Source organism: Periplaneta americana, chromosome 9 (genome assembly GCF_040183065.1).
Source record: "Periplaneta americana isolate PAMFEO1 chromosome 9, P.americana_PAMFEO1_priV1, whole genome shotgun sequence".
NCBI lineage: Eukaryota > Metazoa > Arthropoda > Insecta > Blattodea > Blattidae > Periplaneta > Periplaneta americana.
This window is the reverse complement of record NC_091125.1, coordinates 61,889,238-61,910,549: the sequence shown is the minus strand read 5'-3', so window position 1 is coordinate 61,910,549 and position 21,312 is coordinate 61,889,238. Positions and strand designations below refer to the sequence as shown.

The window sequence follows — 21,312 nt, the reverse complement described above, 5'->3', positions numbered from 1 at the left end:
TTCAACCTATCATAGTGCATGAAAATTAAATTATATTATCTGAATGTGCTAACAAACCAACGAAAATTAACAGGATTGTGGTAAAAAATAGTCGATGTCGTATAACTATACTTACTTGACGAAGTAATTTGCCAAAGTTTGGTAATATTTGTCCTTTAACCTTACATAATGTTTCTCACTATTGACAGTTTCTGTCATCCATATTGGCGGCGACCATGGAAGTGCAAGGGTCTTGACACGCCAGTCTTGACTAAGTTTCTGCGCTCGACGTATATACGGAATCTGGAAGAAATACATGCCACTTTTTAAAACATGCAATGGCAATAAGAGAGAGAGAGAGGAGAAGACTGAGTTTTTATTCGTGGTAGGAAAAAGTTAGTGTACACAATCACGTGGAGATATGACGGAGAAACACAGTGAGACACTGAGAAGTCTCTGAAAAAAAAATGGTAATAAAAAGTCCCTTGCTTATTCCTGAAAAAATAACTAGCGATCTTTCAATCCATAGCCTGTTTTTCTACAAACTAATGGTTATTTTATAAACTCGGGGAAATCCTGAATGGTTTTGATCAGAGGTGAAAAATGCACCTAAAATTTTGTAGAAATTCTTAGTGACTGAATTAGTGTATTATTTTCTGAATAACTTATATATGAATACACTGCTCCGCCGATTTAGTAGAATACATTGAGTCTAAAGAGAGAAGCAAAACAGTTGTGACGAGAATCCAAGCCCCACATACCGGTAAGGCATCATGTCACAAACACGTTCACGTCTGATTATTTCTCCCAAAGTAAATACAATGCTTTGAAAACAGCACAAATATTAAGAATATTGCTGGAGAGTTTGAGGTAATAAGTTATATCTTTTTTATTTCTTTGTTTCCTTACTTGTTTATTTCTTTGTATACTTATTTATTTATTTTTGTTCATTTATTTACTGTGTTGTGTATATATACTGTATATATTTTTTATTTTATTAGGTTATTTTACGACGCTTTATCAACATCTTAGGTTATTTAGCTTCTGAATGAGATGAAGGTGATAATGCCGGTGAAATGAGTCTGGGGTCCAGCACCGAAAGTTACCCAGCATTTGGTCATATTGGGTTGAGGGGAAAACCCCGGAAAAACCTCAACCAGGTAACTTGCCCTGACCGGGAATCGAACCCGGGCCACCTGGCTTCGCTGCCAGACGCGCTAACCGTTACTCCACAGGTGTGGAATATATATATATATATATATATATATATATATATATATATATATTATACGATTTAGATTTAATTTGTATTAACATTGTATCAGATTCACTTTTTAAAATTTATTAACAACTCTTAAATACGCCTTTCAATATGATCGATATTTTACTCTCCATAATGTTCCTGATTTTCTTGCTGTACCTAAACATGATGCTTGCCGATTGCAGGGGTCTTGCTCCGCAGTTATATCTAAGTAGGTAGACTTTGACTTAGTCCTTTATCGACGGAGCGGTATATCTCCTATTTGATGCTATTATTTGGTTTTCAGAGCACTCATAGGCTCAATTGTGTATTCGTATCCTATTATCTAAAATCTTTGGTGACGTTTGCTATGCCGTCATTTGAGACTTGAGAGAGCTCACTTAGCTCCATGATGTAAGTCGCAAAAATGAGTTTAAGCTGCGGGTTTTATATGCACTTAGTACATGCTTAGTATTTTCTCATGTCTTTAAACATTTGGATGGAGAGTGATCTGTCTCTTCCCCAGTCTTGTGTGGAATACCTTCAGAACCACAGTATTGAGTTAGCAGACCTACTATCTATTCTTTTATTGATTTGTGCTTCGTTTGAGGAGTTTTGAGAACTTTGTCACGTACTTCTTTAATTAGAACCTTTGAGTATATGTTTGCCATCAGCAGCTTTCTTGCAACCTTTGTGTGTACTAATCTCCAGATCCATAAGAACTCATACTATTATCGTCGATTACTCTTGTTGTAAGTGTAGATTTTTAGACCCACACACTTAGAATTTCTATCCTGGGATTTTTACATTTAAGAAAGTTTTGACTCTCTTTCGTAATCACGCTTTAATCTTTAGGTCCAACTACAGCGATAGCAGCTTGTGTATGTTCTGTAATATTAATAATAATAATAATAATAATAATAATAATAATAAATTTATTATAATGTAATTTTTATTCAGTTTTGTGTGATAAGTTTGTTTAAATAGTGTTAACAAAAAGCGATATATGTTTTGTTTGTGAAAAACATAAATAAATAGTGATATAACATTAGCGGAATGGTTTCTTTGTCGAATTTCACAACATAAACTCAGGTTCCAATGTAGTTGCACCAGCAATGGATATAATATTGTATAGCACACGAGAGTAAACAGATTTTATAAGCTCTTGGAAATGACTACACTCGGCTCGTTTTTGCTCCTAGAGAAGAAATCCGAATTCATGTTGTAGAGAGTTGACTGGCTTAGGAAATATCCTGGATGTAATTCGGGGCGAGGAGTATTTCTTGTAACTTTGGCTGCAGAGTATTAACCTTAGTCTGGAATTGAACCCGAGATCTTCCTTTCAGTAGCTGTAACAATTGATGTTCTCTGCCCTACCTTATATTCGTAGTCTTCCATAGCGAGGTTGAAATGTGACAAGTTTTCATCTCCTTCTTTATCGTCATAGGTATAAAATCTAGTCGAAAAATCCGTACCAGCCATAGGCACCCTGAGGAAAGTATAATGGATGCTGTCGCAACCAAAATATTGCCTGAAAGAAGAACATAAAATATGTATGTGAAAGTAAAAATAACATTTAATATGGGAATATTGTGTAGTTTTAAGGCGTTTTTTCACCGAGCCGTGAAAGGAAAATATAACCATTTTAGAGAAATGTATTGATTATAGACTTGAAACGTTGAGTATTATTTATGTAGATATAACCTTTTGCAATTATATCTGACAAATTTTCTATTTAATGGTCTTTTTAAACTGTACGAGGAATTTTAGTCAAATTAGGTGAAAATATTTTAATAGAAAAATACTATAATAAATGATGGAGGAAAAATGATAGAGTAAGTTGAAGTACCTGGAGAAAATGTAAGCGAAACCATAATATACGTTCAAAGGATTATTGACTAGTTAGACTAAGACTTTCTTACGGGGCGATGAAGTGAGGATGGCAATTGAAAAATGTTGGCAAATAAGACGAAATTACCGTCGCGAGGGGTGACTTTGTGCCATGAGGGTGACTTTGTGCCATTCGCGAAAAACGTATGGAAGTATTCTTTAAGACCGTGACAAGGTTTTAAAGTCTACTTCCTTACGTTTAGTAGTCTTTAAAACCTTGTGACGGTTTTAAAGACTACTTCCTCACGTTTTTTATGAAATGCGCGAATGGCACAAAGTCACCTCGCTCGACGGTACTCGAGAAAATTTGCATCAACACTTACCTTTGTCCGCTACAATTTATACTTCGACTTATCGGCACTCGAACCAGGTTACTGGTATAAAACCAGTGTTTAAGCATTTCACACAGCCTCCTTTCTGCTAGAAATCAGTGGCAGCCGTCAGTAGACTGAATAGCAGCAATGCCATAAGTGTACCGTGTGTAGCTAGGGAGATTACTTTGTACATAAAGTTCTAAAATTAGGTCGAGTTCATTAGTAGTTACAGTTGGCAAAATTGTAGGCTCAGTAAAGCATACATTTAATATCTTTTAATCTGTTACCGGTACTTAGTTTTGCTGTTGCAACAATGCGGTAGTAGTTGCACAATAATAATTTTAGCACAGAACAGAGTAACACGTCAACTCACTAACAAATTCTAAACCAAACATGCTGGTGTAAATGAGCGCCTCTCGGTGTCTATTTCACTCTGCGATTACGTCTGAACTCTCACAGTAAGGAGCTGCTCTCTGACGGCCCGGAACGCTACTAATCGTTCTATATTTACGTCATTTTCTGAATCTTGTTTCGTTCTTTGGATCAGGTTTGTTTTGAGTACTTCGGCTTTCCCTCATTCACATCTCTCTATCGAACCATTATTTTCACTTCTCCGAATATCTCCTATAGCTTTTATAGAAGAATGAAAACAGTTAATTGAGCCAGGTATACAAGCGTACCTCAAGAGCATCTCTTGGGCGTCGTTGCTAAGGCTCTTCAGGTTAATTCCTACAGAATCTGTAATAGCTCCTCCAAAGCCGTAGATTTCTTGGTACAAATCTGATGAGTTTATGCAGCAAATGTGTACTCCGCTGCCTGGATCTGTTGAAGTAGAAAATATTCAATTACAACAAATTATTACTATTATTTTTCTAAGATTGTGGCATGGAAGAGTAATAAAATTGTCAACGAAGAAGGGGAGCGTCTTTGTCCGCTTTGCAAAGAAAAGGATTCCTATAAATATATTTTATTACTGTGTGTCGAATTGGAACATGTACGGAGAAAATATTTACCACCCTCGATGCTAAGTCAGAATAGGAGTTCGCTTGCATGCCTTGACCTCATGGGGAATAGAGAATAGGAACAAAAAACTGAATTGTTCCTCTTGAAGACGAGAAAGATTAGAATTGCAGCTGTTGAAGTTTGCGACGCGAACTGAGGAAGGGATAATAGTATCCACCCAACTGTACACTTTTAGGTCTTTTAAGTTAGGATATATTATATAATGTGTTTTATTGTGCCATTTCCATTTTAATATGGATGTTCTTTTAGAGAGTAGTTGGATGTAATCATAGGTGGGGGGGGGACCTACAAAGGAGGACTTGTTTCGGGTACAAAGCACGTACGGTCAGAAGACCCGTGCATTCGATTTTAGACAAAATTATGATAATATAAAATTTGTATGTATAATATTACTCAATAAATCCATCTATCTATCTATCTATCTACTATTATTTTGCACAATATGGCCAGAATTACAGTTCGCAGACGAAACATTTGCAAAATTTCATTTATTTATTTCTCAGATGAACAATTCTCTGTGAGGTGCTTTAGGAACTGGACACACATGTATAGTTTGTATACTCCCCAAGCTAACAGTTACTACTTCGTTTATCTTCAGGTTTGTTACGCCTAGTAACATCTTTCCTATTCTTAACTATATTTAAACATTATGCTGGGAGTGGTCAGAATTAAAGTTTGAGACGAAACATTTGCTTTCTTTAATAATAAATTGACAGTGTTGAGAACTTTGTAGGATCTCAACTACTTTGTTTTCTTTGTAAATAATATCGGAATGTGATTCATGATTGGAGCTGGAATGTCAGCTAATAAAATCATTTTATTTCTAGACTAGACACACTTATTTAAATACAGTAATTAGACCATTTAAACCAATAGGAAATACGTTCCGTAATCAATAACAGTTTTAATTAAATAACAAAACGTATTATAATAATTATGGCAAATACTTAATTATTATAATATCCTCCACAATATGATTAATGTCATTAAATCAGTCTACGATAATACTCATAATACGATAAAGGTCCTGCTTTTAAAGTTATCCAAGGTTTCAGACAGGGCTGTTGTCTATCTCCGATATTGTTCGATAGTCTATATACAAAAATGAAATTATCCAGGAATTGTAAACATCAAACCGTAAAGTAATAAAATTGGGAGGTAATAGATCAGTAAATACTTTTTGCAAGTGATCAGTCGCTGTTAGCCGGATCTGAAAATGTAGCGAACTTAAGCAGAGTTCTAGAATGTTATAGATATATTAATTTGTCCTACAGAATTTATCTGTAATATTGACACTTAATATTTTAAGAGAAAAATTCGCTCCGGCTCCGGGTCCTTGGTTTTACGTACCAAGCGCTCTGACCACTGAGCTACGCCGAATTCAATCCACAGCACCGGATCGAACCTTCCTCCTTCGATATTTCTCTTTGTGGCCTGACTCAAAGTTAGGCATATATATGTTGACGTGTATCCAGTGTCAACTGTCATTATACTACGGTAGGAGCGCTGAGTGACTTGTTGGCCGGGAATCCGCAGTTATTATGCACTACTAGCATATATATGCCTAACTTGGAGTCAGGCCATAAAGGGAAACATCGAAGGAGGAAGGTTCGATCCGGTGCTGTGGATTGAATTCGGCGTAGCTCAGTGGTCAGAGCGCTTGGTACGTAGAACCAAGGACCCGGGTTCGATCCCCGGCGCCAGAGCGAATTTTTCTCCTAAAATATTAAGAGTTATAGAAGCCTATAGTCTAGTGTGAATATATCCATTAATAAAATAAAAGTTATGGCTATGAAAGGAATGCATAATAGAAGGGTTAAAATGGTAATAAATGAACAGACAATCGAACAGGTAACACATTCAAATATCTGGGATGCAGTATTTAAATGTAAGGGAACTGTGCCTATTATCGCACATGCGCCTAATATCGCACCGCATGGTTTATGAGCTCAGAACAGGCATAAGACCCTGAATGGAATAGCAGCTTATTCAATTCAATTAAAAGGAGCGTTAGTGCCCGCAGGTGGATTGCTGCGAGCTTCAATACATATTACACGCCTTGAGTCAGGAATAGGCAATGGGAAAGTATTTGCAGTGTGTGATGTTAAGGATGATTATACAATCAACGGTAAGGAGCAAAACTTTTATATACTGTTAGTTTGATTTGGTTAGTCATGTAATATTTTCATTCAGTTAAAGAAATATTATAAACGTTTTATTTTTACTGAAACAAACTGTTTTGTTTCGTGTATGTTATTTGCCCAATATCGCACACTTGTTGTTTTCCTATTATCGCACAGTGCGATATTAGGACGATGTTACTGCAAACTAATATAATCGTGTAATTAATCTGGTAATTCGAAAATTCTTTAAAAATTGTCATTGCAGATGAGTCCAAAACGTCGTAAGCTGTGGAAAGAGGAGGTTATGAATGTTGCAATCATATCAGTTAGGAACAAAGTCATGGGATTGCAACGTGCTTCCAATACTTTCAATGTTTCCAAGTATACTTTAAAAGATAAAGTCAATAACAAAGAGGAGGATGTAGACAAACTAGTGAACACGAAACTTGGTATAAAACCTGTACTTCCATTTGAACTGGAAGATTCTTTGGTTTCATATTGCTTAGAAATGGAGTAGCGATTTTATGGTTTATCTGCAAAGGAGTTAAAACTATGGCTTTTCAGTTAGCATTTATGAATGGTCTGAACCACCCATTTTCGAAGAACGATGAAGCCGCAGGACGGAAATGGCTGCACAGTTTTTTGAGAAGACACCAGGAATTGAGTCTCCCGAAACCACAAAGCACGTCTATGGCAAGGATCAGAGATTTCAATCAGGAGAACGTAATTAAGTTTTTTGATATTTATGAACCATTGATGAACATTATCAACCATTCACCAAACAGACTGTACAACTGTGACGAGACAGACTTGACAGTGATTCAACACAAAGTCAACAAACTAGTTAGTCTGAAAGGTAAGAGGCAGGTTGGATCTGTATCTTCAGCAGAGAGGGGATCGTTAGTGACTGGAGTGACCTAAATGAATGCAGCTGGTCATTTCCTGCCCCCGTTTTTTATTTTTTCTAGGATCAACATGAAAGCCGAACTTCTGGATGCAGCACCAAATGGTAGCTTAGCGATCTGTCACAAATCTGGCTGGATTCAGAATGAAAGTTTTTTTCAGTGGTGTCATCACATTCTCAGCAATGTGAAGCCTACGAAAGATGACCTAGTAATTCTAGTGTTGGATGGGCATTATTCCCACACTAGAAATGTTGAACTCCTCGAACTAGCACGTGTTAATGGTGCTCATATTGTGTGCTTACCTCCACATTGCACGCATAAGATGCAACTCTTGGGTGTGGCATTCATGCTACCTTTCAAAACTTACTATGCTCAAGCAATTGAACAGTGGCTCAAAATGCAGGCAGAGTAGTGACTCACTGCCAGGTTGGTGTGCTATTGGGAGAAGCTTTCAATAAAGCAGCAAGTGTTGCTGTAGCAACAAATGGCTTCAGAAAAACCGGTCTGTATCCTTGCAACCGCCATATCTTCAGCGACTTTGAATTTCAAGAAATTTCTCCTAATACCCATGAATCAAGTGATCATTCATCTGAAGCTTTACCAAATAGATTAGATGATGCCAACACTTCCCAACCTCGGCCAGGCTCTAGCAGTATCAACGAGCCAAAAACTCCACAAAATTAGTCGAGAGGCAAACTCTATCTTTTGTTACACCTGCTGACATTTCACCAATTCCTAAAATAACTTACAACAAAAAAGTCCAACTGATAGAGGACGTAAAAGTAGTTCTGCTGCTCTACTAAAAACTTCACAATATAAAAACGAATTGGCTGATGATTTTAAGAAGAAATTACTAACAGATAAGGAGACATATGAACGAAAAAGCGTTCAAAAGAAGCAGACTGATAAAGTATCTACTCAGAGGAAGAGACAGAAAAAACAAAATCAGGTATCTTCAGATTCAGAAGACGAAGAGTTGGATGAGCCAGTATACATCTCCATTGATTGAGAAGATAGCGAAAATGATGCAGAATGTCCATATTGCAACGCAAAGTTTTCTTTTGACAAAAGGGGAGAAAAATGGATCGTATGCACTAAATGTGGAATTTGGTACCATGAAGTGTGTTCTGGGGATGATGACTACAAAAGTTTCATTGTGTTATTGTTTGGAAGATTAGATTTAGTTCTCTAAATATCTGGATTATGTTTAATTAACAAACATTCTATACCTTGCAAATCAAGCTTTCAGGTATAACTCCCTGTAAAGTTATTTGAATAATTTCGAGGCAAAAATTGTTCCGGGGCCGGGTATCGAACCCGGGACCTTTGGTACGTTAAACCAACAACAGATATATAATAAATATGTAATAAAATTTGTTTCTAGACAATAAACTTAACATCTGTCCTATATATTTTTCACAAAATGAGGGGTGCGATATTAGGAGCACTATTTCTCCTAATACCGTTTTTGCAATTTTTCTTTTGTACTTGAAAAACAAATGGAAAATAAAAGTAATTTTTAAATTTGACCTCACTGATATAAGTATAATAAACCCGTATTAAGAATCCGTATTTATTTCAAATTTATGTAATATATTAATACTTGAAATACTACTTTTTCAAAATGGGTGCGATATTAGGCACAGTTCCCTTATACATTTAATTAATATTTAGAAGATAATAGGCTATTATAAAATATAATTCGATAGATGAATGTATTAATATATATCTGAGAAATTCAACGAGGAAGAAGATCAAGTTAAGACTCCATAATATTATATCGAAACCGATGCTCTCTACAATAGTGAAACTTAGATACTAAGACAATAGACGAAAGAAAAATGGAAACCTCAGAAATAAGATTTATGAGAAGGTTGCTAGGCTTAACTCCAAAATATTATTGTGATGTACCGAAGTACATGATATTTCAGTGCAGGAATTCTGTGTTATCATATGTCGAAGGATGGGTGGAGTGGAGAAAAAGAGAAAAATCGTCAGCACGTAGAGCTGAAAACCCGGGTTCGAGTCCCGGTGCCGAAGATAATTTTTCTCCGCTCCTCCCATACTTCGCACTTTAACCCTAAAAAGATTGCTAGGATTAACTCTAAGAGACAAAGTGAGAAGTAGAAATATAAGAACAGAATGGGTTTCTGAGGTGTATACCATGTGCGCCACGGTTTACAACTATACAAATATTCATTTGTAAACATTCCAGTACCCCCACGAGACTGTAGGTATGTAGAATATCTACAGTAAGTGCGTCACAGTACGTAAATTTGCTTTAAATGGACTTAAGTCTGGTAAATTTTGGGCTACATTTTTGGACTTTCATTTCTATAAATTGAAGACACTGATGACTGTTTCACAGATAACTTTATTGCTAATAAACCTGAAGGAGTCAGAATAGATTCCTTTTGCGATTACATGTTCGAGAAATTTATTTCTCCAGACGAAAAGTCCCCCCTTCTCAGAATGTGGTCAAACGTTCACTGTAAAGAGATGAAAGATACTACAAAATGTATGGAATATTGTTCTATTGAAATTTAAATTGTTCTTTTTATTATAACCGTCCCAAGGAATTTCTCTTCGTTGACACCCTATTGGAATTCCAAACCTTAACATAAGTAAAAGTCAGAAACAGTCACTGGCTGTGTCACTGACTAAGAAGAAACTGCCTACCGAGGGATGCACTCGAAGGAAAAGTGAACGGAAGAAAAGTTCGAGGCAGAAGAACGTATCAGATGATAGATAGCATTAAAATACATGGATCATATGCGAAGACTGAGAGGAAGGCAGAAAATAGGAAAGACTTGAGATTGCTGAGTTTGCATTCAAAGACCTGCCCTCGGACAGAAAACTATGAATATATATATATTTTTTCCAGAATGTAAAAAATGGAATTTAATTGATAATTCACACGATATTCAAGTTGGGTAGTCTATTTCTATTTTACATTGCATATGGAGTAGTCTTATTCTCATCGGAATTCCAATATATTTGTATTGCAGATATACAGTAGAGCAAATGTTTTTTGTACGCTAGTACTAACTGTTGTAGAATTTTGTTAAGACATCTCGCTTAACGCGATTTCGTCATAATCAATAGAATGCTATTGAATTATAAAAACAGAGGCTACAGAAATATAGGCAGAGCAAGAAAAAGTTGGCGTGAGGACGTAATAGGCCAAGAGATATACTTCTTATAGAAGAAGAAAAAGAAAAAGAAGAAGAAGACGAAGAAGAAGAAATTGTCAGCGTTTATGTCCTTTCACATGTGCATGTGCAAGACTAGATTACTTCTTACACTCTTGATAGAGATCCATCAGATAGTGATACTGGACATGCATCCTTTGTCCGCTCCTAGAGGACGTGTAGTGAAGGAACTCTCCGAACTTCAGCTCATCTTGTTCCGAATCCTTGATATCGTCACAATAGGTAGAGTTGCACACACAAACCACGCTGTCGTATTCGTATTGTCGAGGCACACAGGTCCTGCCGTTGCTCACTGTGAAACCAAGAACTTGAATAGAATATGGTTGTTTCAAAATTGTCTACTTACCACTGAAATTCACGTGGAAATCTTATCGTTTTTAACCTCCTTCTCGTCGATCTTTAAGACTTTCAAGGCCTAAGTGAAATTCAGAGAAAAATTATGTTAGAAACGTAATTATTAACACATTTTTTGGTAAAATGATGAAAAATTCAATAAAAAGATGCCGAAACGTCATTCCGGGGCGTTTCGCCAGAAAAAACACTGATAATAATAGTAATAATAACGATGATGATGATGATAATAATAATAATAATAATAATAATAATAATAATAATAATGAATGAACACAGAATGCACTAGTAAGTGGACAAATATAACGAATTATTTTCGAGCCGTATAAATTAAATTAAAGCATAAAATAAGAAGCGCCATTGCTCAAGCACTGCGTAATACTGGGTTTACAGTTTTCCAAGAGGCTCATGGTCGTTCAACTACCGGCAGCACTCATAGGATACATGATCGCATTCCAAGACTTTCGGAGAGGTTTTATAAATGACCATTCAGTTCGTTTCGAGACTTGCTGGAGCTAACCGCAAGATTCCGTAAGGAAAAACAATAATTGCATTAATTTGTGAGCCTACAATGCTATAATACCTCCACAATTATCAGCTTCAACAGATAGAAGTAATAGACTTGATGGTCGGAGCAAGAGGGCCCATCCAGAAACAGTTTGTTGATTTTTATAAGGCTTTTCATTTGCCATCATCTATAATTACCAATGTTTGTTTACTTGCATTGAAAGGTTTGAATGCATTGTTGAGAAATCACCTAAGATAAATTGTATTGTAATTTTCTCTCTCTCTCTTCATTGGTTTACTGTTCATAGGGGAAATGTAAATTCGTCTGAAACTGACAAAGACATCGCATTTCGGAAGTGTGACATTTTAATCGAACATGCAAACTCGTCCGCCAAGCGTTTATTTATTAACATCGGCAACATAGGAGCCATTTCAGGAATTTGAAATAGCAGATTTTGAAATAGCAATACATTCTGCAATTAAGTTCGTATGGCCACATACCGAACTTATAGGTTGTCGATTTCATATTTCACTAGCCTGGTGGCGAAATATTCAACATCTTCGATTAGCTGTGGAATACAATAATAAGACTGATACGCAATGAGATAGCATCTGTTGAATGCAATTGTGGATGCAAGAATACAATTAGGGGCATAGCTCAAAGAGCAAGACATTCATGGCGGAGAAGGGCGGAATTTGTGTTGGGAAGCTAATGGTGGACATTTCGAGCATTTTCTCTGAACTTTCAATGTAAATGACCACGTAATTAAACAACACTCTCAGAAAAGTAACTGTTTTCTTTTTCTAACTGTTCCAGTCATTATCTCCATAATGAAGCGGATACGACCATAAGTTTATATGAAAAATATGTTTCATTTTTAGTATAGAATACTCTGAACTACTTTATACTACACAATTCCAACTCATCCTGTGTGTGTGTGTGTGTGTGTGTGTGTATATATAGCTCAAGAAAATACAATAATAAATGAATGAATGAATGCATGAATGAATGAATGAATGAATGAATGAATGAATGAATGAATGAATGAATGAATGTAGATAGATAGATGGATTTATTGAGTAATATTATACATACAAATTTTATATTATCATAATTTTTGAATAACTAAATATAAATAAATAAATAAGAGTGAGTGAAGTTATGAAGGAGGGAAGGAAGGAAGGAAGGAATGAGTGAGTGAAGTTATAAAGAAAGAAAGAAAGAAAGAAAGGATGAATAAATAAAGGAGCGAATGAATGAATGAATTAATTAATTAATTAATTAATTAACACCACGTTGTACTGTTTTCTGCTTTCTTTAGACTCAAACGCAATTTAATAAATCAACGAAGCAATACGTACAATATATTTAACTTTATTTCAATCGGTAATTATGTATGGAATTATGGGATGGGGTAGCGCATTTAAATCCAATTTTAATCCATTTTATTTATTACAGAAGAAAATAATTAAAATATGTCTTCATAAACCTATTGATTTTCCATCTCAAAATTTGTTTCTAGACTTTAATGTACTTAACGTAAGACAAATTTATTATATTGTATTAATAAAATTCATACATAATAATCGAAATAATTTTGAATTGTATTCTCATAATTATGAAACAAAACGTATGAATTCTTTAAGATTGTTTGAACCAAAATACAACACTGTTACAATATTTAATCATAGTAGTAATTTAGGCCCAATAATATATAACAAATTTATATTTAAATATCCTAATCTTGTCAATTCTAATAGTTCTAGTATTAAATTTAAAAAGTTATGTATGGATTTTATAAAAATTGAAAAATTGTAAATTAAAATTTATATACTATAACTGCACAGTAGACATAAGTCAAATTGTATTGTATAATTATTAATTTCAATTCAGGAATCCGCCCCTGAGCACGAGTTCTACTCTTTCAGGGGCGAGCTAAAGTTTTTCTGTATATATTATATTTATGTTACAATTATTAGCAAAATAATAAATAAATAAATAAATAAATAAATAAATAAATAAATAAATAAATAAATAAATAAATAAATAAATAAATAAATAAATAAATAAATAAATAAATAAATAAATAAATAAATAAATAAATAAATAAATAAATAAATGTAATAGTTTGGTGGTGGTAGCACGTATTATAAGCGGGCTTTAAAATTGAGTTTGAACAGTCAGGTAAAAATTTCTCAAGTCAACATAATCGAACCACAGAAGCGCAATTAAAAATACAGAATTTTTTCATTCATCAAGTACGAATTTTTACTCGTCACAGACAGAAGACGAATGTTTTTTCCCCCTCCAAGTTGAAGTTATAATTATAATTATGTGTACTTAGAGTTTAAACTGTGTCAGAATCGGTTACCTTGTCTTTTCGTATCCGTGTTATAAGTTAGCCACCCTGGCATATACTTTACATTTATAGCAATAATTATGATACTTCTGAAAATGTGTAAAACTACTACTTGTCTTGCAGTCACAAACAAATGTAACTGATGACTACATACTTTATGTCACTGATGTAATAATGTGCAAGATGCGACAGATCACCAATGGTAACCAAGGCGAAGGAAATGAACTTTAAAAACATACTAAAGGGAATAGTGACCATTAAGTAAAAGGACAATACGTTAGGCTTGAAGGAAATTTGTGGGAGGGCAACTGTGCACTTAGTGGAAATGTCGACGAGTGTGAAACCCCGCAGTGCGGAGGTATTGTGCAATAGGCTCACGGAAGTTAAAGGTTAAATATGTCAGAATTATGTATGCCGTCTCGTTTAGCTTATCAAAATTACATGTGAATAAATACATCTCATGTAATTTTGATAAACTAAACAAGACGGCATACTTAATTTTAACATATTCAACCTTTAATAATTCAGCTTATCGAAAATCCTACAAACATGACTATAAAATCACGGAAGTTATTTCTTTATTATTTGCTCAGGACCATTATTGTCTGAATTCTTATCAAATTTATTAGTATTCAAAGCGAAGCACTTTTTCGTATAGATAAAACTAAATGAAATTACGAAAGATATAGGAAAATATTATTTTTTATGATAACACGAAGTGCGATAAAGTAGCCTAAAAATAGTGTGAAATATCACTATAGAATTTGCTGTAAAACCTTTATTAAACAATAAAATGTACGAAATTGATTATTATTAATGTTTCCACTCTATTGCAAAATTTATGGTATACGATTAGTGTTATTAACTATCAAAATTGAAGATGAATTAGGATTTGACAAAGTTTGAAGGTCTATATAATTAGTAGAATATGACATTCACTTTTTCTCCTTCTTCACTAGATTTGATTACCATAATCGACTTTTTCCTTCCAAACATTCTTCCATGTAACCTTCGGCCACGCCCCTGTGCCATTTCAGTCTTAGAATATCTGCTCTAGAAGTAACTGAGCAGCTGAAGTTCTCCTAAAAGTATGGCTGATGTAATTTTCTGGATAGGGGATTTCCAAATACTATTCCACTAGACTCAGAATTTTAGAAAACTTATTAATTACAAATAATTGAACGCTGCATATTCCATTTATATACTGAAGAAAGAGTAATTGATATTCTACAGTATATTTATTAGTCAAAGGAAGATGCAATTTCTCCAAATGTTTGCGGTGTTCATGCTATTTTTTTACGAAGGGCAACTATAAGAGCTGAGGGGATAATCGTGCTATCCACACAGTACCACCTGCTCAGTCTGGGCGCATAAAGGGCTGTAACGTCACAGAATATTATTTTTATTCCTTATTTGGAATTGTGAATGTGCTTTCAGTCCGTGATTTTGAGTCTGATATTTTCACTATCAAGTAGGATCTTTCATCTTATATAATCTGTATCATCAGTTCCTTTACAAGTTCAATTCCACGGCAAGCTGCTGACAGAACAACTTTCATGATAAGCAATGTGCTATTACGTGCTTTTAGTAAAAATTTACTCACCTCTTGCCTCGTAAAAGTCTTTGTCTTTTAGTCCAGATTAGAGCTGGGGACGGAGCGAGTAGAACTGTTGAGTTACTCGGTTCTATCGGTTTATGTGCTTGGCAGCGGAGCACCGAAGTTACTCGGTTAACCGTAGCCGTTACCGGTCAGTTCAAACGTTCAAACATAGTTCACGTGTTTTACTTAATTCTAGCAGACAACAACGTAGGTACTGTTGTATTTAAATATTTTCTGCTCCAGGACAAATTATTTCCTTATCCCCAAGGCGGGCTGAAAGGCCTCTAGTATTGAAGTGGAGTTCATCCTATTATATGACCTGTCAAGTGGACCTAATGAACATTGACCATCTGAACATATTACTGTACATAATAATAATAATAATAATAATAATAATAATAATAATAATAATAATAATAATAATAATAATAATAATAGGCCTAATAATAGAGTATTTGATTAATATTAAAATATGTTAAAAAGGAAGTGCATTATATTTTTATTCTATTTGTGTTTATTGGATTTGTGTTACCTCATCAGTCATCATTTTATTTGTATTTACTTGTACGAATTATGTTACCTAATTACTTTAATTTATCAACAATATTACTCTTCACCAAAGAGAACATGGTTGTATTGAAGGCTAGTAATGTTATAAAATAAATAAACATTATGTTCTTCAGTTTAAGATTCCACGTTTTATTGATTATTTTATTCACTTTCCATAATAGTAAATCATTCTGTGTGTTATTTTAAGTGTTTTAGGCAGCGCTTCATGGAGCCCGTTTCTTTCTATCTTCTTTTTTACTTAGCCGCAGCGTTTAACGTTTACCTTACATGTTAATTTATTAACTGTTAGTATTATAAATTATTTTATCAATTTTATTTCGTCTGTCATATATAACAACACTGAAAGTTAAATAGGTCTTTCATACAAAATAACTCCGCAAATAGTTGTAATCACGCAAATGAAATTTGCAACCGCTATTTTGCAATGAAGAGAAGCACTTTTTTTTCGTCAATTGGCAAAGCGAAAGCGTTTTACTACAACGCTTTTAAAACACGCTTGGTTTCACTTTCAAAGTACGTTCTAAAATCGACTCAATCTATCTAAATTTTAAATCTGCCGCAACAAATTTGTACTCGGTACTGTACTTGGTTCAACCGAGTAATGACGTCACAGTAACTGCTCCGAACCGAACCGCTCCGTCCCCAGCCCTAGTCCAGATCAGTCCGACATTCTTTTGAGGAAAGGTTTTAGTTTAGCAATTTCTTTAAGTATGTAATTTGTTTAATAGGTAACATTCATTTTAAAATAAAGTATCTTAGCAAAGATTTGACGACTTCTCAGCAAAATAAACTAAAAGTAGTGATTCTGACATTTTTACAATTGCTTTTTCCTTGCCTCATTTCATGAAACATCCCTATTCTTTATCATATAAAGCCTTTGGGTTTTCAAGCAATAGACTGAAGTTAGAGTGCCTTATGAATTTCATCTGGTAAACCATCCGAATTACTAGATTCACTTATCTTCCAGTGAATTAAAATTTTTATTGACTAGTTGCCTACGAAATCTCATCCTTAGAAATACAAAAAGGATTGTTAACTCAACTTATGAAAGACCGTGATAATCATATCGTAATTTTAAATTTATTATTTATACTTTACGTTATGTTATAAAAAATAATTTTTGCTCTGATCTTTCTTCAAACTTTTCCTCGATGTTGTAAGAAACCCTTCCCAACCTTATATCGTAATATACATTAAGACCCCGTTGTATGATCGCGGAATAAACCTTGAAATAGCTATTCGTGGAATAGCCTAACTACATAATAAATGGAGCTCCGCGTTGTATGACGTTCGTTTATTCCAAGGTTATCTATTCCATAGTTACAGAACAGGAACAGAGGTTGTCAATACTTTAGAAGTTGTTTTGTTTACAAAGTACATTCACAATACCAGTTTTCTTTTAATATTTCTATTTATTTATTTAAATTTAAATTTAAATATAGGAGAATAAAGAATATAATTACAAACAAGAGAAATAGAAATAAAATAATACAATCAATACAAAAAGGAGATACAGTAGTATTAACAAAATTTGAGACCGAATGAGCAGCGCTCGTGTTCGGTCGCAGTTCAGATATAATATTAATAGGCCTATAAGAGAATATAAAATAAAATAAAATAGGAAATAAAATTAAAATGACAGTTACAGAAATTATATAATACAATATTAATATAAGAGAAATATAGAAAATAAAAAAATAAATAAATAAAATAAAATGGGAACTAAAATTTAAATTACAGCGGCAATGGAATTATATAATATAATATTAACACTATAGAAGAATAATATGGCACGTGAAAAGTAGGACAATTTATATATATATATATATGTATATATATATATTCCAAAATTATAGAATACAAATATAATATAACTTATTGTTCATGTTATAGTTGTAATCCCCTGCTAGAGGGGCAGAGAAGGCCTGACGGCCTTATCTCTACCAGGTTAAATAAATAAATCTAATCTAAATAAATCTAATCTAATAACTTAGGTTGATTAATTCATACACATAGGCTATAAATTTACTTAATCAAATTGAAGATATTAACACGTTTCTAATTTTCTTGTTATATGTTAGTGGGTTACATGTTAGAAGTTCTGGCTGTGATTTAGCTAAAGCATTGTACAGCCGAGGGCCAAAATTAATGCTATGCTTTAGACCAGCAGATGTGAGACATTTAGGTTCTACTAATGTTGAATTAATATTTCGTCTTATTAATATTTTCTTTACGGAGTTTATTGTAAAAAAATTAATACTAATCAAAATAAATTAGAAATCAAAACTATAAGGTAGAAGATACATTTAAGCTACTTGAGGTAATGAATGACTATAATAATGTGCTAGAAAACAAAAAAACTGATGTTATAAGTCGTAAGGCAAGAGCATGGGAGTCGGTAGCTAGATTATTTAATGTCCAGATTAATATCTACAGGAATGCAGAAAGTAATATTGATATTATAATACGAGTATTGATATTGCCTTATGAATTTGTTTAAAATTCAATTTTAAATTATTAAAAAAATTAGCATTTCTTTACAGAGATATAATGTGAACTATTTTTACTAGTCTGTCATGTGTTCCAAATCATCATTGGTTAATTTCAGTACACTTAAAACAGTGTCAAATTTTAGTCGAAATCTTACCAGAAATACTTCATCCTCGTACTCATTTCATACATCAGGCCTATTGCACCTTTATTTTGCTTTTGTTTCCCCGTTCTCAAAATTATATTATATAGTAATTCAAAATCAGCATCAGATGCTGCATCTAATGCTGCTGCCATTTTATACTTTATTCTTTAGATAACAATTTAAGAGCGACTGAAAGCATGGAATAGCTTATACGGAAGATATCCTCCGGATAGTGCACTATTTGAAGTTTGTACTCGTATCTACAGCACATTTCTCGCATAACCATAGAATTAATTTTAACAGGACTTTATTCCGTGTTCGTACAACTGGGTCTAATACGACTAGTGCGAAAAGCTTGTTTGAAAGATTCTCTCTCACACTCTTGTTCTAATTCAACCGCTCGCTTGTGCGAGAAATTGTCTTTTTACACATTATAATAATAATAATAATAATAATAATAATAATAATAATAATAATAATAATAATAATAATCCGTGGCGCTAAAGCCCGTGAAGGGCCTAGACCGACCAGCCGGCTGCTGGCCTCACGCCCACATGCCGAAGCAGAGGTACGATCATCCAACCAGAATGGAGGTATCGTGTGATTAGCACGATGATCCTCCCAGCCGTTATAGCTTGTATTCGCAACCGGATTTCGCTACCTATAGTAGCTCCCCAAGTGCATCACGATGCTGGGTGGTCACCGGTCCCATACACTGGCCGAAATTTCATGAGAACATTTCTTCCCCCATGAGGACTCGAACCAGCGCGCATTCCGTAACGCGAGTCCTAGGCGGGATTTTACACATTAGTTCTACAAAATAACTATTATCACAGGATCTGATCTGAATATAAAAGATCTATACATCGGTATGTAAATTCTCAAAGTTAAATATTAGGGGAAAGTGTTGTACCTTTAGCATAGTGTACCTTTGTACATTTTTTGTTTTTTAATTTTTGCTGCTACCTAGAGGACTCAAACTCAAGTAGGTTGTATAGAAAGCCGCTAAGTTGCTCTGGTCGTAGTTTGTTTGATTTACTGCAAAGTGTGAGTTCCGTGGACAAAAGAAGTTTTTTAGTACCAAAGGTAAACATTTCATCAATTGATATATGTTTTCTAACACAAAACCAGATTGTATTTGTTACTATCTATTAAGTACGGTGTGTTCCCTATCATGTGGTGAGTAATAGCATATTTTAATTTCCGTAATTTATTCGAATCTGTAGTTTTGGGAGCTATATTTATTTAAACGCGCACCCTCTTGTACCTTTGAACACAAAACATCTTGTACCATGGAACATGTTCCAAAGCACACGATACTATCGATTTTTGTTTTTATTTTATTTTAAGATCTTGTCACGAAGTAAGTCTGGAGTTAAGAGGCCCCCAATAAAATTGATCCGGATGGCTTGAAGAAAGCTGCTGAAGCAGTCATTGCTCCTCCAGGAAATAAAATATCGATCAGAGCAGCCTGCTCTGGTTTGTGATTGCAAATACATTTTAAATATGATTGTCAGTTTTACAGCTATATTCCCACCTATATTCCATAAGTTCCAGCTTACAAGAGGATATGTTCCAAGGTACATGAACCTGTTGTACCTTTGAACACATTACATATCCCTTCATTTTATTTTTTCCATTCTTAATAGGTCTGTAAAGAGGAAAAAACATACAGAAAGTTGCAAAGGAATCTTCAGTAGTTATTTCAAGCATTTTTTCATTTAAAAAATTTATTTTCCCAAATTAAAAAAAAAATAAAATGTGGAAAGTGTTCATAGGTACAACAGTCTCCCCTACGGTTTAAATACTCGTATAATTTAAGGCAACTTTTCTGTTGTGTAAACCTGTTGAATTCTAAAAATGTACAAAAAAAGGCGTTATATATTTTTTTTACCTAACGTAGGCTTAGTGACAGTATTAAGAGAGAATTCACCAATATACCTAAGTATAAATTTAAAGTACAAGAAAAGATAAATCATATGATTATATAGAATACTGTAATTAAGTGTAATTAAACATAATTACTGTTACGTTATTATCACGAATCGGGAACACAGGAGAGCTTTAATATGTTGTAAGAACTTCAAGATTTTAAATTATTTTCATCATATGCTGCTCTTTCATTTCTAAATTTTATTTGCCGACGAGCGCTTTTAACAAAAGTTAGTGTGTTAAAGAACGTCAGTTATGTTATAACCATCGCTTCTTATGATCACCCAGAAACTATTCTTCCTCATTGTTATATTGTAATGATTTATAAGTGATTCGAACTCCTGGCATTCTCTTTAGGAACGTAATTCGTAAGATTACCAAGCATTCAAATTTGTTGTGAAGTCTTCGATTTCATTCTGTATTTAGTTTTACAAACTTCTACATGTAGAAATCTCAATTCTACAGCTATTTTGCTGATTACTTTATAATTGGGCGTCCACACCTGTGGAGTAACGGCTAGCGCGTCTGGCCGCGAAACTAGGTGGCCTGGGTTCGATTCCCGGTCGGGGCAAGTTACCTGGTTGAGGTTTTTCCGGGGTTTTCCCTCAACCCACTATGAGCAAATGCTGGGTAACTTTCGGTGCTGGACCCCGGACTCATTTCACCGGCAT

At 34.1% G+C, this 21,312-nt stretch overlaps 1 protein-coding gene across 1 annotated transcript in view; it reads right to left on the bottom strand.

The window, feature by feature from the left end:
• The window catches only part of LOC138705998 (lysosomal acid glucosylceramidase-like), a 67,868-nt gene that overhangs the window by 38,577 nt on the left and 7,979 nt on the right, over nucleotides 1-21,312 (bottom strand). Inside the window, exons 3-6 of the mRNA XM_069834863.1 lie at nucleotides 10,778-10,978; nucleotides 4,104-4,245; nucleotides 2,597-2,750; nucleotides 116-282 (exon numbers count right to left, since the gene is read on the bottom strand). Coding sequence (XP_069690964.1) covers nucleotides 116-282; nucleotides 2,597-2,750; nucleotides 4,104-4,245; nucleotides 10,778-10,978 — 664 coding nt within the window. The remainder of the gene's footprint in view (nucleotides 1-115; nucleotides 283-2,596; nucleotides 2,751-4,103; nucleotides 4,246-10,777; nucleotides 10,979-21,312) is intronic.